Source organism: Microchirus variegatus (genome assembly GCF_963457635.1).
Source record: "Microchirus variegatus genome assembly, chromosome: 22".
In the NCBI taxonomy this organism is placed as follows: Eukaryota; Metazoa; Chordata; class Actinopteri; order Pleuronectiformes; family Soleidae; genus Microchirus; species Microchirus variegatus.
The window spans coordinates 4,361,740-4,377,082 of NC_139823.1; the positions used below are offsets into that span (position 1 = coordinate 4,361,740).

General features: G+C 38.2%; 2 protein-coding genes across 2 annotated transcripts in view; both read right to left on the bottom strand.

Annotated features, from left to right (window-relative positions):
- Positions 1-216: 216 nt before the first annotated feature.
- Positions 217-10,117, bottom strand: slc15a1a (solute carrier family 15 member 1a; the record flags this gene model as incomplete). Its single annotated transcript, XM_083908419.1, has 22 exons — positions 217-441; positions 585-692; positions 819-956; positions 1,641-1,749; positions 2,646-2,692; positions 2,793-2,930; positions 3,004-3,123; positions 3,218-3,299; positions 4,313-4,401; positions 4,508-4,540; positions 4,630-4,674; positions 4,749-4,838; positions 4,939-5,025; positions 5,110-5,192; positions 5,293-5,376; positions 5,474-5,564; positions 6,504-6,603; positions 6,717-6,836; positions 7,654-7,795; positions 8,693-8,780; positions 9,645-9,688; positions 10,057-10,117. 22 exons carry the CDS (start codon positions 10,115-10,117, stop codon positions 217-219), a joined length of 2,124 nt encoding a protein of 707 aa, XP_083764545.1.
- A 116-nt stretch (positions 10,118-10,233) lies between these two features.
- The window catches only part of LOC310943112 (dedicator of cytokinesis protein 9), a gene marked incomplete at its 5' end in the record, with an annotated part of 51,889 nt that continues 46,779 nt past the window's right edge, over positions 10,234-15,343 (bottom strand). Inside the window, 5 exons of the mRNA XM_083908629.1 lie at positions 10,234-11,242; positions 13,750-13,888; positions 13,990-14,090; positions 14,199-14,389; positions 15,073-15,283. Coding sequence (XP_083764755.1) covers positions 11,117-11,242; positions 13,750-13,888; positions 13,990-14,090; positions 14,199-14,389; positions 15,073-15,283 — 768 coding nt within the window. The 3' untranslated portion in view covers positions 10,234-11,116. The remainder of the gene's footprint in view (positions 11,243-13,749; positions 13,889-13,989; positions 14,091-14,198; positions 14,390-15,072; positions 15,284-15,343) is intronic.

Here is a 15,343-nt window from a genome sequence, read left to right on the forward strand (position 1 = left end):
ATGCTATATGGATCTGTCAATTTAAACATTATTAAAGAGCTAGTATGCTCACAATAGTGAATTTATTCTTAGAATAAAAAAATATCACACACACGCAAGCACACACACACACACACATTACTGGCAGATTACAGATTACACTACATATACTCTTATGTGCTGACATTACTTTGGATATAAACAAATACCTAACTTGCTTTTTTACAGTAAAACCGTTCACATTTTGGTCTGTTTGCCTCGATCGTCTTCATCGTCAGAATCCATAGAGTATCTCCTGGCCATCTTTAGCTTTGTTTTGTCGTGCTCGTCGTCTTCGTCGGCGTTGTTCCTGAAACGGGCCTCGATTTCTGCAGGGTTGATGTAGGTGTAGAAGTAGGCCATGATGGAGAAGATGAAGCACACTAAAACCAGCAGAGAGGCAAAGAGAACGTACTCTGCCCACTTTGAACGAGGAGGAGAGAGACAGAGGGGCCGTCATTACACGACACAGAAATACAGACAGATGTCAGGATTTCTCCAGTATTTTAGTCACTGATGACTTTATGTATGTATGTATTGTTTTGTTTATTTATTTAGTTAGTTACCATTTTGGGAATCTTTGCCAGCTCAGCCACTATCAGTACGATGAAGTTTCCAACAGCCACAGTTAACAACCAGCCGGCTTGCAGCACTGCTTTCATATTACTGGGCGCCTTGAGGACAAAAGCATAAGAAATTATCAACTCCATAAATAAAGAATCCAGATTGTAGTATATGGGACAAAGATATTGCTTGTATGAAGGTTTGGTTATGGACTCAATAAGTGTTAAATGTTCTACCTGTGAGTAGGAGAACTCCAGACCAGTAACAGAAAACATCACTTCACCAACTGTTATAAAGAAATACTGTGGGACCTGAAGGGCCATGGAAACAGAATTGGGCTGGATGTCTTGTGCTGCAGTTATAGAATCCTGACACTAAAATAAAAGAAAAAGAGACATTTTTATAAAAGCAGGATTTAACACACAATGTATATTTGTAAGAAACATTTGTTATTCCACGTGATAACTCCAAAAAGCCTGATCACCAATTTTTAAATGTAAACACAGGATGTATCCTGCTCCATGCTATGAAAACCACCACATCCCCTAATTGCGGCCTATTGTATGTAAACTTGATGCATCAGGGTCATTTGGGAATGTCTATACACGTCTCATTGACATGCTTAAAGTAAATATTCCACTGTCACTGCCCCTACTTTTACTTAATGATGACTCTACCGTAGAACAGTCTCTAGTTTTTAAAGCAGAAGTGTACACTACGGGCTGGTCTCACTGCAGCAAAGAACAAGCCAGGTCAGGATGCAGAAGACCCTGTGTGTATGGGATGCAGCTTACACTTTGGATAAAGTAATATGATATTTTTCTGAAATTAATTAAACTTAAAAATACAGTACATTTAAATCTAATAAAACTTTACTTATAATCACATCTTCTAAATTAACCAATAGAATACTCAATGTATTATCACATACAGAATTTGGTACTGGAGCATGATCTGGCTTGATTTCCCCCCCAAAAGATAAAGTTGTGTCACTGCACAGCTGACTCTGACATTATATTTATGATATATGATATGATTGAAACATATGTGAAACTTACTTTTTCAAAGTCCAAAGTGCTGGGGATGAAGAAAGTATATGAACTACCATATCCAAATTCCCAGTTATAGTGACAGACCTTTGGACCCTGGTCTACTTTGAATGAGACTCTGATCACCAGAAAAGAAAGTTTGGTTTAATAAACTGTACGAGTGTAACAGAAACAGTTAATCACATGCAAGACTGAAAGGAAAAATCCTTACTTTCCATTTTTTATGTCAGTGTAGTTGGAATAATCAAACGGCTCAATTAGTCCAAAGGCTGATACATTCACTGGTGTATCCATTCCATTCACAAATCTGGAATTTTTACAAATTGAACAAAAACATTCAGTAAAAATACAGATGGAAACACTTTGTTACGAGGAATGGCTAAAAGTTCTTATTTTATTATTTATAATGATCAAAAGGTGCATTATGTAATAAATCTAAAGCAACTGGCCATAAAATCCTCCTAATATGTCACAGAGACTCAGGAATAATGTTCATATAACAAACTGAACTCACCAACAACAACAGAAGAGCCAAAATATTTGCATTACAAAAAATATTTTGCAGACTGCAAATCATGTTTATGTTTTGAAATCATGTTTTGGCATGTGGCGCCACCTACCGCCGTCTACCAATCATTGCAGTCAGTAGAGTCTCAGCTGCCGAGCGGCCACAGGTTGCCAGTTACGTCTGAGCTACAATGGCGTTTGCGGCAAAGCGAGGGTCTATATGGGACATGCTTTTGAACGGTGGAGAGAGTTAAAAGCTGAGAGGAATTTCAGAATTGGCTACGCTTCTCCTAGACAGGTAAGATAAGCTTGGCTAAGTTAAGTTAGCATCATAGCTCGATGGGGATGGACATTTCATATATACATTTCTAGTTCTGTTTTGACGGTTTTGGAAGTCCGTGCGGATACAACTCGCCGCAGTATTTTGAATTTGAGTGTTGTAACCGTTTTTGGCCACATTCTTACATATGGCGCCTTTAATGTTTCATCACTTTAAATTCTACTCACCGGATTTTATTGATACCCTGTTGTGGCTTGGAGGTTATATCTTCGGTCTGGAAAAAAAAAAAAAAAAAAAAAATTGAATTTTGATTTTAATCTTTAATTAAAGATCCTGCGTATCTTTATGTTCATTATTTCATGCATCAAACTAACCATCAGCCATGTTTCAGAGACGTTCGCTGGAATGAGAAGTGTTTGTCGCTGTGACCTGGCCAAGACCTTCTTTGACGCTGTGTCATTAGTTGAAATGGTGATTTCTCCCGCTTCAAAGGTGAAGTAACTATCACTGGCCTGCAAAACAGAGAGCTTATTGAAATCGTGTAAAATCCATCAATATTTGGTATGATTGGTTAAGACGACAAACCTGATTTGCAGGAAGATTCAGCGCTTCATATCCAGGCAACGTAACCATGACTGGATTACTGCCCATGTTAAGTAATTTCAGCTGACTTTGTGACGCTGATGGGAAGACGGGCAATGTTTTCTGAAAATAATACAAAAGAAATGTGTCCTTGTTATGCAATGTATAATTTGTCTAGCGTATTAAACCCCCAAGCTGATTTACATTGTCCACTTACGTCAACTTCAATCTGAACCAGAGCAGCGCAGACGAAGGCTAAAGCTGCCATGAACATCCCCACTGTCATTCTTTTCAGAGGTCTGTCGAATGAACATACAGTTGTGTGAAGTAAAGCACAGCACTAGAAGACTGCATTTGATATTTTAATATACTGTAATATCAGTATTTTCAACATTGACATAGGCATTATGGTCGACAGAGAATGTGAGAGTAAATCTTGCTCCAATGTCAAACACTTATTTTACATAATTTATGCAAATCAGGCATGACAATGAATACTGTATATAAATATAAGGGTTTAGCTGTAAGCTTTTAAACCAGAGGTCTCAAACTCGCGGGCCACATGCAGTTCATAATTGAATTATAATGAGAACTGGCCCACGACCTTCTCCATATGTACACTCTTAGAAATAAAAGTGCTAAATAGAACCATATACGGTTCTTCGGCTTGTCCTCATAAGAGAACCCTTTTTGGCTCAAGGTAGAACCTTTTTATAACCCTTTTGGGGGGTTCCACCAAGAACCCCTTTAAAACCCTTTATTCAGGAAAGGGTTTTAAAGGGTTCTCTGGATCAAAATGGTTCATACTGGAACCATCAGTGTTATCAAGAACCCTTGAAAAACCCTTTCTCAGTGAAAGGGGTTTTGAGAAGCAAATGGTTCCAGGTAGAACCTCAGCCCTTGTAGAAGGACCCTTTTGGAACCCTTATTTCTAAGAGTGTAGCTAGATTATAGGCAGAATATAATACTGAATATGATTGGTAGCTATTGTCATGAACAGTGAGCAGATTTTTTTTTCTTGTGATTTATGTATTGTTTCATATCATAACAAACATTTTGAAATGTCATCATGAATATCATTATCATCATTGAGTTTGAGAACCCTGTTTTACACTTAGCCTCAGAATTGTTTTTATATATATAGGGACGCATTCTAGCTCTGTTATTATTATAATTCTTATTTTATTTTTTCATCCAAAGGTTAAAAATGACAATTCTGACAGGTAGAGTAAATGTTTAAAAATAAAAATCCTCTCATCTAATTTAATCACGCTTCCAAAGAATGACATGATGAACAGTGATGTCTACTTACGTAAAGTTCAGGCCGCATTTTCCGATCAGTGGATAGATTAAACTGTCCATGATAGGCACCAGAGTCAGGATCAGGATGGGGTTGAGAGTCTTTAAGAGAAAAACAAAAAAAGAATAGTACAATGTGAATTTTCTCAGAAAAAAAAAATGCAGTACATAAGTTCAAGTTAACATGATAACAATGAATTGAACTGACCTGCATCTGATCAGGCTGTATGACAAGAAGACCCTGCAGACGCATATAAAAGTATTATACATGACTTCTTTGCTATAGTCAATAAAATACATCTATAGTTGTTTTATTTCCTCCAGACTTACAAAGTCTCCATCCATGGTGGTGGCTTGCAGAGTCCATCTAGAACCCTTAAAGAGAGATGCCAAACATTCACTCCACTGCCAAACATGACTTTTACAAAGTAAAGAAAATTAAAAGGTACCTTTTGGTCAAATAGGGTCCAAAACATTGGCAGTGGGATGTACAGAAAGAGGACTTTGAGCACCATTTTGATTTGAGCAATGAGCAGTTTCTACAACACAGAACGATGGGAATGAACAGCCGTTACCACGATGAAGACACATCATGTCATTTATGTGAAAGAATTTAATAAAGTAAAACAATAATAATACCTCATATTTTTCCTCAGCCCAGTCCATCCAGTGCTGCCTCTTCGGATGCTGCTTGCTTCTGTGCCTGTAGCGGTTTTTAATGGCAAACTGATGAGGAGAAGAACAAAGTCAAACAACCGAAACACACACAGAGAACCACTGGTGGTGCACACTAATGAAAACCGGACTCACCCCAATGCATTTGCACACGTCCAACATGATGTTCCCCTGTGGCTCGGCTTTGTAGTACATTCCACTCCCAATAATAAATACCACTGTGACGGACATCCCATGTAAAAACAGTGGCATCAGTATGTGTGACAAAATTTTGCATCTATGTAGAATTGGAGTCTACATCGTGATTTTGAAACATACCAAGTGCGACCACCATTAGTGCCGCAGGGACCCCGAAGGCCAGAGAATAACACTTCTGCTTAGTGTAGATGCCACATTCCTGAGCTGCAGATGGAGACATTTTGCTGTTATTAATGATTATCACTTGTGTTTATGGCACTGTTTGTCATAAACCTTACAGTATGCTCATACTCATATCTACCTCGGAGGATTGGAGTGATAATGGTTGACAGGAGACTCCCACCATTTATGCACAAGTAGAACACAGAGAAGAAGGTTCTCCTTTGCTTTTCCTGCACATAGACATATAGTCAGTGACCGTCTGCTATATGTGCGATACTGCAAATATGTTTTCAGTGTCATGATCAAGATTAAACCTTAGCCCTTTAACACCCAGCATATCACAGTATCAAGTTCGCCAAAGTCGTAATTATGTGACGGTTTGTGCTCATATCGGAAAACTTCCTGAAAGCTGAGAAGTTGCACATCAAAGCGATCATGTGTTTATTATGGTAATTTAAAGGTGCCATATGTAAGAATGTGGCTACACTCAAATTCAAAATACAGAGGTCTTTTAGGTTTGGTTTTCTGACGTAACTGGCAACCCGTGGTTGCTCGGCAGCTGAGACTCTACAGACTGCAATTGGTCGACGGCGGTAGGTGGCGCCACATGCCAAAACATGATTTCAAAACATAATCATGATTTGCAGTCTGCAAAATATTTTTTTAAATGCAAATATTTTGTCTGTACTGTTGTTGTTGGTGAGTTCAGTTTGTTATATGAACATTATTCCTGAGTCTCTGTGACATATTAGGAGGATTTTATGGCCAGTTGCTTTAGATTTATTACATAATGCACCTATAACTTGCGTCTTTGATACCAGAGAAAAGAGAGTTGGAAGAATGCCTGTACATAGTTTCCATTTTTTGGCCTGTTTTTGGACATTGAGACAAAAACCCAAACTCACACTCAAATGTTATACTGTGTTATACTGTTCAAAATGTGGTGTTCCTGCACAACTACAGTTTTTTTTCCCTCAATAAAACTTAATAAATTATAAATAACTGCCAGGTTATTCTGGAAAATGGGCTAAAGCACTTACTCACAGGACATTTTCTGGCCCTTTTCTGGTTAAAATAAGCACACACACACAAAAAAAGTCCAGACTGACATTTTGAGGCTTAGGTGTTAAAGGGTTAAAGGAGAGGCCAAAATGAAGTACTTATCTAACCTGGTGGTCATGAAACTGGTCTCCACCAAAGGCAGCCACGCATGGTTTGATCCCTCCGGTGCCGAGAGCGATGAGGAAGAGGCCGACCATAGACATCGCACTGAATGAAGGTAAAGAACAAGTGAACAAGTGCATAAGCACTAACAATATGTAGTGAAAACATGCCGTGTGTTGGCGTTTCCACGTAGTTTGTGCAGTAGCAGAGATGCTCACACGTGGAAGACCATGTTGTTCGGTGTCCCGTTCCTGTCTGTATCAGTGATGTCGTGGATTGCACTGACAGCCATCGCGACCTGGCCAATCGCGTAGACAATGGACAGGTATATGATAGTTCTGAGGGAGAGACGGGGAAAAGAGATTGGTAGAAATAAAATCAATAAGGAAATGCTCTTTTACTGTAGGTACAGTACGTTAAAAGATCACAAAATAACATCTGGAACATCTTGCGATGAGGAATCCCATTGCATGGTCACTTCAAAGACAGAAATTAAGCCATTAAGCTGCAACAGTTATAAACAACAACAATAAACACAAGATCTAACTGGACTTTATAGGATGTACATTTAAAAATAGCAATTTTATATGTCTATTGAATGTAGAAGTTAACTCTACTAACCTTAGAGAGGACAATAATAACTCACTTAGTTTTACAATCCCCCCCAAAAAAAAAAATACATATATATATATATATATATATATATGTATAACACCCTGGTGACCTGTCCAGAGTGTACCCCACCTTTCACCCTATGTCAGCTGGCAAAAAAAGGAGCAACTCAAGAATATGAAAAACTCCAATCCCTTCCCTTCTTGCAGAATTGCATATACTGTACTTTTTATGTTTAGAACAAACCTACTGGTGTGAGCAGTTTAAAAAAAAAAAAAAAAAAAGACTGAATGAACCTAAGCCTGGAAAATCAGCTGCAAAAAGCATCATCATCACCACCACCTGATCAGATGTCTCGCCAAAGAGAAGCAGTTCCAGCCACCACTCTCGAAAATTTAGTGCGATATACGTTTAATAATTTAGCACGGCTCTCGAAGGATATCATAAAACACCAAATGGTTCCCCACTCCTGCTCCAAAGCAAATCGTATATAAATCACCCATTTATGCACGTGTCGACAGAACATCGAGGCAAATCACTCACTTGAACTTTCCCAGCCAGGAATCGGCAACGATGGCCCCGAGGATAGGGGTGAGGTAGCAGAAAGCCACGAAGGTGTGGTAGATGGAGGTGGCCATGTCATCGTCCCAGAGCAAGAAGTACTTGAAGTACAGCACGAGCACAGCTGCGGGTGGACGAGCAGGAAAGTGCATCTTTTTAATTATCTATGGTTATCTTGGAGGATACAGTATATACATTGCTGTTCAAAAGTATGGGATCACTTGGAAATGTCCTTATTTTTTGAAGGAAAAGAACGTTTTTTTCAATGAATATAACATTAAATGAATCAGAAATACACTCTATACATTGTTAATGTGGTAAACGACTATTCTAGCTGCAAACGTCTGGTTTTGAATGGATGTACATAGGTGTATAGAGTCCCATTTCCAGTGTTCTAATGGTACATTGTGTTTACAAATCGCATTAGAAGGCTATTGGATGATTAGAAAACCCTGGAAAACCTTTGTGCAATGATGTTAGCACAGCTGAAAACAGTTTTGCTGGTTCTTCAAAATTATTATTTTGAATAAAAATATTTTTTTTTCTAATCTTGTCAATGTCTTGACTATATTTTCTATTCATTTTCGCAACTCTTTTGATGAATAAAAGTGTGAGTTTTAATTAAAAACACACAAAAAAATTATAGGTGACCTCAAACTTTTGAACAGTAGTGAATACTGTATATACAGTGTAATATATAAATAAATACATTTGTAAATAGTTTCAACAAAAGCTGATTATATTCCTGGAGATATCAGTTAAAGAAGGTGTCATATAACGCCAACCATTTCCTCTATGATACGTGTTTTCCTTTAACAGTGTGACCTGAACCATATCCCTAATAATTACCTCTTATCTCTTCGTACTTACTAGCCTTGAGATGTAATGCTTCCTGTTTTGTCGTTGCCATCGAGCAACATTAACACTTTATAATCTGGCGTTCCTCTCTCTCTACAGGATGCAACGCAGAGGAAAAAAAACAAAAAAAAAACAGTTGGAAATCAAGTCAAAATATTCTCACCTCGCATTCCATAGTAGGAGAACCTCTCACAGAACTCATTCACTACGATAAAGAAGATGCTGAGCGGGTAGCCACAGACCTCTTTGCTCTGGGGGATGAATTAAACAGAAGTATGGTGTGGATGAAGTTGACTGAAGCACAAGTACCAAACTATGATTTATTATTATTAACCATTTCAGAATAATGTATTAGTTCTTACTCATTCGTGACCTTTACTGCTGGAATATAAATGATTATGTTTTATTTTAAGCTGTGATGTTGAATCGTAGTTTTATGTTGATCATATCCTTTTAATCTGGATGTACAAAGTAACTTGGGACTTAAAATGGAAATCTAAAAGCCCCCAAAACATATGATACATTGCAGTCAAAAGTCAAAAGTTTCTACACAATGGAAAAAAATAACATTCATGCTGAGACTGCAAAATAAGCAGTTCAAAGAGCAACGGCCACCTTTGTTCACAGTGCTGGGGCAGGAGTGGAACTAAGCAGGTTGTACATAGTTAATTTAAATGGCAAGTGGCTTTATAATGAGGTGGGAAGTAATATACTGTATATGTATATGACTTTTAGGAGAGTGATGGGGAAACTTTACTTTACTACCTAATAAATAAAAAGTAAAATGAAAAACAGGTAATACAAGTACCTGCCTTCAAAACTAAAAGTATATTAGTGTTGTATTATTAGAATTATCATATGCAATTACTGTGTAGTCTGAGAAACTTGTATGTAGATTTATTTAAAAAAAATCTACAATATTTTTATACATTTATTAAAATAAATGCAATAAAGATAACAAGTAAAAAACACACATCAAAATCAACTGTATAATCTACCAGTAACTTAGCCGTTTTAGTTCTAATTTACATATTTAGAAGCTGGTTGCTTCATTTCAATTCAAAACAGAACCCATAAACGCTGCATAAACATCCCAGATGAGTCGAGTACTTTACCGTTCCTCTCTTCTCCAGCCCCCTCTTCTTCGGATCCTCTTCGTCTGCACACAAGACGGAACTTTAAAGTTTAAATAACCATTCATTTATCATAAAAAGTGACAAATACACAAGATAGTTTTTCTTGCTTTACATCCACAGGAACAGCTGCATTTTACAACTAGTTGTGTTTGTTCTGACTTACTTACTTAAGGGTCTTTACTGAAGGGTCAGACTGAAAATAAATCACACAAACTCACTTGTCATGATGTCGTAGTGGGGCTGCTGTGTGTTTTGTGCTGCAGTGAGATATTCCTTTGAGATTCCTCCAGGGAGCAGTTGATATATATAATATATCCTCCACTGTTCACCAGTGTCAGTGGGAGGGTTTCACGCATTACTTCTTCTTATTAGCCCTTGTTCTGTCGCTCACCTTTGCTGACGGTGTTGCTTTTACGATGGGTGGGAACAGGAGATATACGAGATAGGAGCATTCGTTCTCACAGTCTTTGCAAAATTGCAGCAAATGCATCGAACATGTGAACAAACTTTAATAAAGCGGTTCATTTAATAAAGAGCCATGAAGCGGGTGCAGAGAAATGAGTGCATTTTATTTAAAAGCATATGGGAACATTTTGTTTACAGCAGAACAGTAAATTTGTGTTAAATAAAATAAAGAAACCATTGCTGCCCAAATATAAAACAAATTCTTAAACATTTGAACACTAAAATGGTAAAAGCTTCATATTACTCCCACAGTAGGTGTAGATTTTGGTTCCGCACCTTGTCACTTTGGCAAAAAGGTGAATTTCTTTTTCTTTCTTTTTTTTTTTTTACAGTGTATTAGCCCCACACAGCAAGATACTTTGCAAATATTGCACACAATCCTTTTTTATATACATTAATAAACAAGTTGAATATACTTTCTGTATGCGATGGCTTTAAATATTTAAAAACTATTTTCGCTCTAAGACCATGAAGTGATTTAAGGGTTGGATGCTGTCATGGGAGACCCCCTCTTTCAAATTTGCATTTTCTGTAGAACTTGAAAACTTCATCTACAGGAGGAATGAGGGCCAATGTAAGCAGCATATACTGTTTCATCAAGACGTCAATACAGTGGCTTATAAAAGTGGAATACTGTACATAAAAAAACACATTGTGTAACATTATCAAAATGAACATAAAATAGGCTCTTGAGAGCGCCTGCGTGTATTGTAATAACATGCACGGTAAAGAATGTGTCTGTAAAAAAAAAAACGGCACAGTCTTTTTCGGAAAAAGATGAAACCACGACTTCAGCACCTCAGTGCTCCTACAGGAAAATGTCATTTTGGCCACACCCAGCACAGTTACTGTGCCTACTGTGAAATGTGAACAGTCCAGTGCCTTGGTCATTTCAGTGAGAAGAGTCAGAGGTACTCAGATTTGTTTGCTTTTTGGTTTGGAGGTGACAATAAAAAAAAACAGCCGTGGTTAGCCCAGGTTCCGCATCATACCACAGAGGAAGAGCTGGGGATGCCCTGGATGGTGGCACTGGTCGGCGTGCCGCTGATAGCATTGAAGATGTGGAGCGAGTCTGGAAGAGCGCTCTTCATGCCATCTTCCACAGGACTGATCTGAAAGGAGATCAGAGAAAGAGATGAACAAATTTCGTCATTTGACCGACACCACTCTTATCTTGCAGGTGCATTATGTCATAAATCTAAAGCAACTGGCCATAAAATCCTCCTAATATGTCACAGAGACTCAGGAATAATGTTCATATAACAAACTGAACTCACCAACAACAACAGTACAGACAAAATATTTGCATTAAAAAAAATATTTTGCAGACTGTAAATCATGTTATGTTATGAAATCATGTTTTGGCATGTGGCGCCACCTACCGCCGTCTACCAATCATTGCAGTCAGTAGAGTCTCAGCTGCAGAGCAACCATGGGTTGCCAGTTATGTCAAAAAACGAAACCTAAAAGACCTCGGTATTTTGAATTTGAATGTAGTAACCGTTTTTGGCCACATATGGCACCTTTAAGGATAAATGAGATGCTCCACCTATGAGTGCCCGTGTAAATTGAGATGTGTAGTAGTTTAACGATCAATAAGTGGTGCTACCAGACATCCTGTTGCAAAACAATATCTTATTTACAATACCGTTCAAAAGTTTGGGGTCACCTTCACAATTTTTTCCAAGTTTCCCATTAAAAGTCACACTTTTATTCATCAAAAGAGTTGCAAAATGAATAGAAAATAATTAGAAATAATGATTTTTATTCAAAATAATTTTGCCCTTTGGTCAAAGAACCAGCAAAACGGTTTTCAGCTGTGCTAACATAATTGCACAAGGGTTTTCTTAGCTAGGTTTAGCTAGTTATTAGCTAGCTAATAGTCGTTTACCACATTAACAATGTATAGAGTGTATTTCCGATTAATTTAATGTTATATTCATTGAAAAGAAAGGTGATTTGCCTTCAAAAATATGGACATTTCTAAGTGACCCCAAACGTTTTATTGCTGCGTTCCAGAACCCATCCAAACAAATGGGATGTGGGACTTATCCTACCTGAATTGTTCGAGCTCCTACTTCAAAGCGTTCCAGCAATTGAAGTCGAATGTTAGAAAACATGGACGATCACAGAGGCTTTTGCTTTATGTTTGAAGAGGCATTTTGACCGTCAGCAATTCAGTCTACTTACTGTGCATAAACAAGCGAGCCGTATATGTAAAATCGATACATATCGATATGTAACGTCATGAGTATACTTTTACCGTAGCCCTACAGATCTTCATGCTAAATGATAACGACGACAACACAATTTCACGCCATAACATGAAAAACAAGTTGTGATAAAATTGGTGTGTCTAAAACAAGTCTACACGCAGAAAAGTCGAGTTTATAGCCTATTCATGTGACTCCATGGGTGTCGCCATTATTCTCCGACTTCATTTTGGTGAATTGGGCGTAGGTCGATCATCAGCCCCGACTTCGCTAGTCAGAGGTCCCACTTCGACAGGTATTCCAGTGCACTTTTTCTAGTTGGAGGTAGGATAAGTCCCACGTCCAACTGGTTTGGATGGGCTCTGGAACGCACCATTTGTTCCTTGGTGAGCTTCAATTGGCAAACCTGAGGACTAGATCCACTCTTTTACATGTGGTCTATAAGTGTAGCTTCATAGTCATCTCATTTCCTGACTTTCATATATCATAAAAAAAGGGGGAGTCTTTTCAAAAACAAACAAGTAAATCCAAACAAGGAAGAGACAATCCATTCCATGTACTGTATGGACATGCACACATACAATACATGACTGTAAACACATGCAAAAACATACATCGATGCAAAGAGATTAGACGAGAAGTAAATGTTGGTTTAGCCAGTTGGGGTTAGGAGTGCTCATGGTGAAGGGCTGGTGGATTTTATTGATGAATTTTCTTAATTCCTACTTTATTATTATTGTTGTCGTTATTGCTTTCCAGAAGGACGGTGAACATTAAACTGATTTCTCATTTATTGCAGCCATGTTGAGATAAGGCCCGTCTGTGGTTTGATCAGATAACTTGACAGTGTCTTCAGTTAAGAGAGGGACTTTAGATTCTGCTTGACAACAATAAGATCAATTTTGATTAATTATGGTTATGATTTTCTTAATTCTAGCTGAACATGTGCTTCAGATTTTCTTATAATATTAGACAGCGTGGATTAGTAAAGCCCAGTCTTAATATTCCAATAAATAAAGATATTATTTAGGTTTCTGTTTCCACCAGTTACAAAACAGGTTGATTTGAGATATTTGGTATCATATCATAGTGGGTCAATTATTCATTTAAATCAGGCTCTGTGTGAATTTAACAGCCAAATGCACATCAGATTATCAGATGACATCTGAGAGCAGATGCCTGAGCCTGGCTGGACCAACAATTTACTAGTCAGGATTTGTTGAATTCTGGTGCTGCTTGCATTACCATCCAATCTGCTCATGTTGGCACAAGAGGAAAAACAGAGAGCGCTGTTATCAGGAGGAATGCTATCAGTGACATTATCAAACATTTTACGACAGTCAGATTACAGCTGTAGCATGAGTTATACCGAGAATGACTACACCGATACCAATTTACACACTCACTTGCTCGTGCATGATGATGGACAGCTCTCTGACCACGTCTCTGTAATTGGCTTTCATCTCATCATGATATTCCTGCTGGTCCTCTTTGATTAATCGCTCATTAATGCCCAAGCCGTGGCCGCACGCCTCCACAAAATGCCTGTTTGAGAATTCACGTAAAAGGAGATTAACATCAAGCATCAAAACATGACCAGGCTTTGCCCACACTCACACAAACACGAAAAACCTCTGACATCTCACCTGAAGACCTCTTTCAACTGTTTGACCTTGTTATCAGGATATTTCTTGGCACTTGAGTCGTCCAGAAAAGCTCGGGCATATGCGAGCGGTCCTGCATTCACCTGAGGGAGGATGTAGAAGCCATTTTTATTTTTATTTATTTATTTTTTTTTTATTTCTCATGATCATTTTACATAAGGTGCGTCTAACATAACGGACAAAGCAAGCACCTGCACGCTGATGCTGCCCTGCAGTTTGAGCTGCAGGCGGATCATGTCCACGTCGCTGGACGAACAGAGCTGGTTGATCTCGGCCACCTTCTTGCTCATCTCATCGATGGCCACCTCGATTGGGCTCAGATCAGTGTGGTGCTGATACATCACTGCAATGCGCTTCTTTACATACGGGAAACAGTGTGTGGCTGTAGGACAGAAGCACAAGGACAAGAGGGATGGAACACCGTACATAAATGTGTTCTTTCGGCATTTGCTTTTGTCAACTTTACAACTCAGGTCCTGAACATCCTTTGGAGGCTCTTAGATAGTAAAGATAAGCTCAAACCTTTGGATCTTTCAGTAAAACAATAAAAGTATACTGATGGGATTAGGAACTGCTCTTGCCAAACAGCTGACCTGCTCAGAATCTAATCAAGATCTTCCACACATGCACAGAGACTGCATGTGCAATAACTGATGCGCATGTGACCACATTCCACATATATTTGAAGCCTGCTATGCTCTTTTTTATGAGGAGAAATACTTCAATTAAGAGCATGATTTATATAGTTATATATACACTTTTCAGATTATAGTGATAACTGGAAGCAATTTTGTTTATTTTACAGCTTAATTTTATTACATAGTAGCATCTTTGACTATTAAAACAGTCACATAAAGTCAGTGCACACTGGGACCTACACATAAATAAATACACTACCGTTCAAAAGTTTGTATTATACTGTACTATATAACACTAAATGAATCAGAAATACACTATATACATTGTTAATGTGGTAAACGACTATTCTAGCTGTCAAAATTGTCCCTTGCAAGTAAATCATTTCATGGTTACTGCTTCTGTGTGCCTGCATAAAGTGATACCTACTGGTCAGTATAGTCCTGCGCTTGCACTGCTCCTCCACGCCGCCTTGCTTTTTGCCTGATATGGTAAAAGGCATCTCAAACACAAAGCGACGGATATTGTGGCTCTTTTCAAAGTCCGTTTTCCTGTCCACCAGCTCCTTCTCCTCCAGGTAAGGAGTCACATGAGTCACTTGGATATATGCGTACTTGGAGTCCAAGTCTTTGGGATTAATCTGCAAACAAGAGCATGTCATTAAAATCTTCATTATCTTCACCTATATATATATATATAT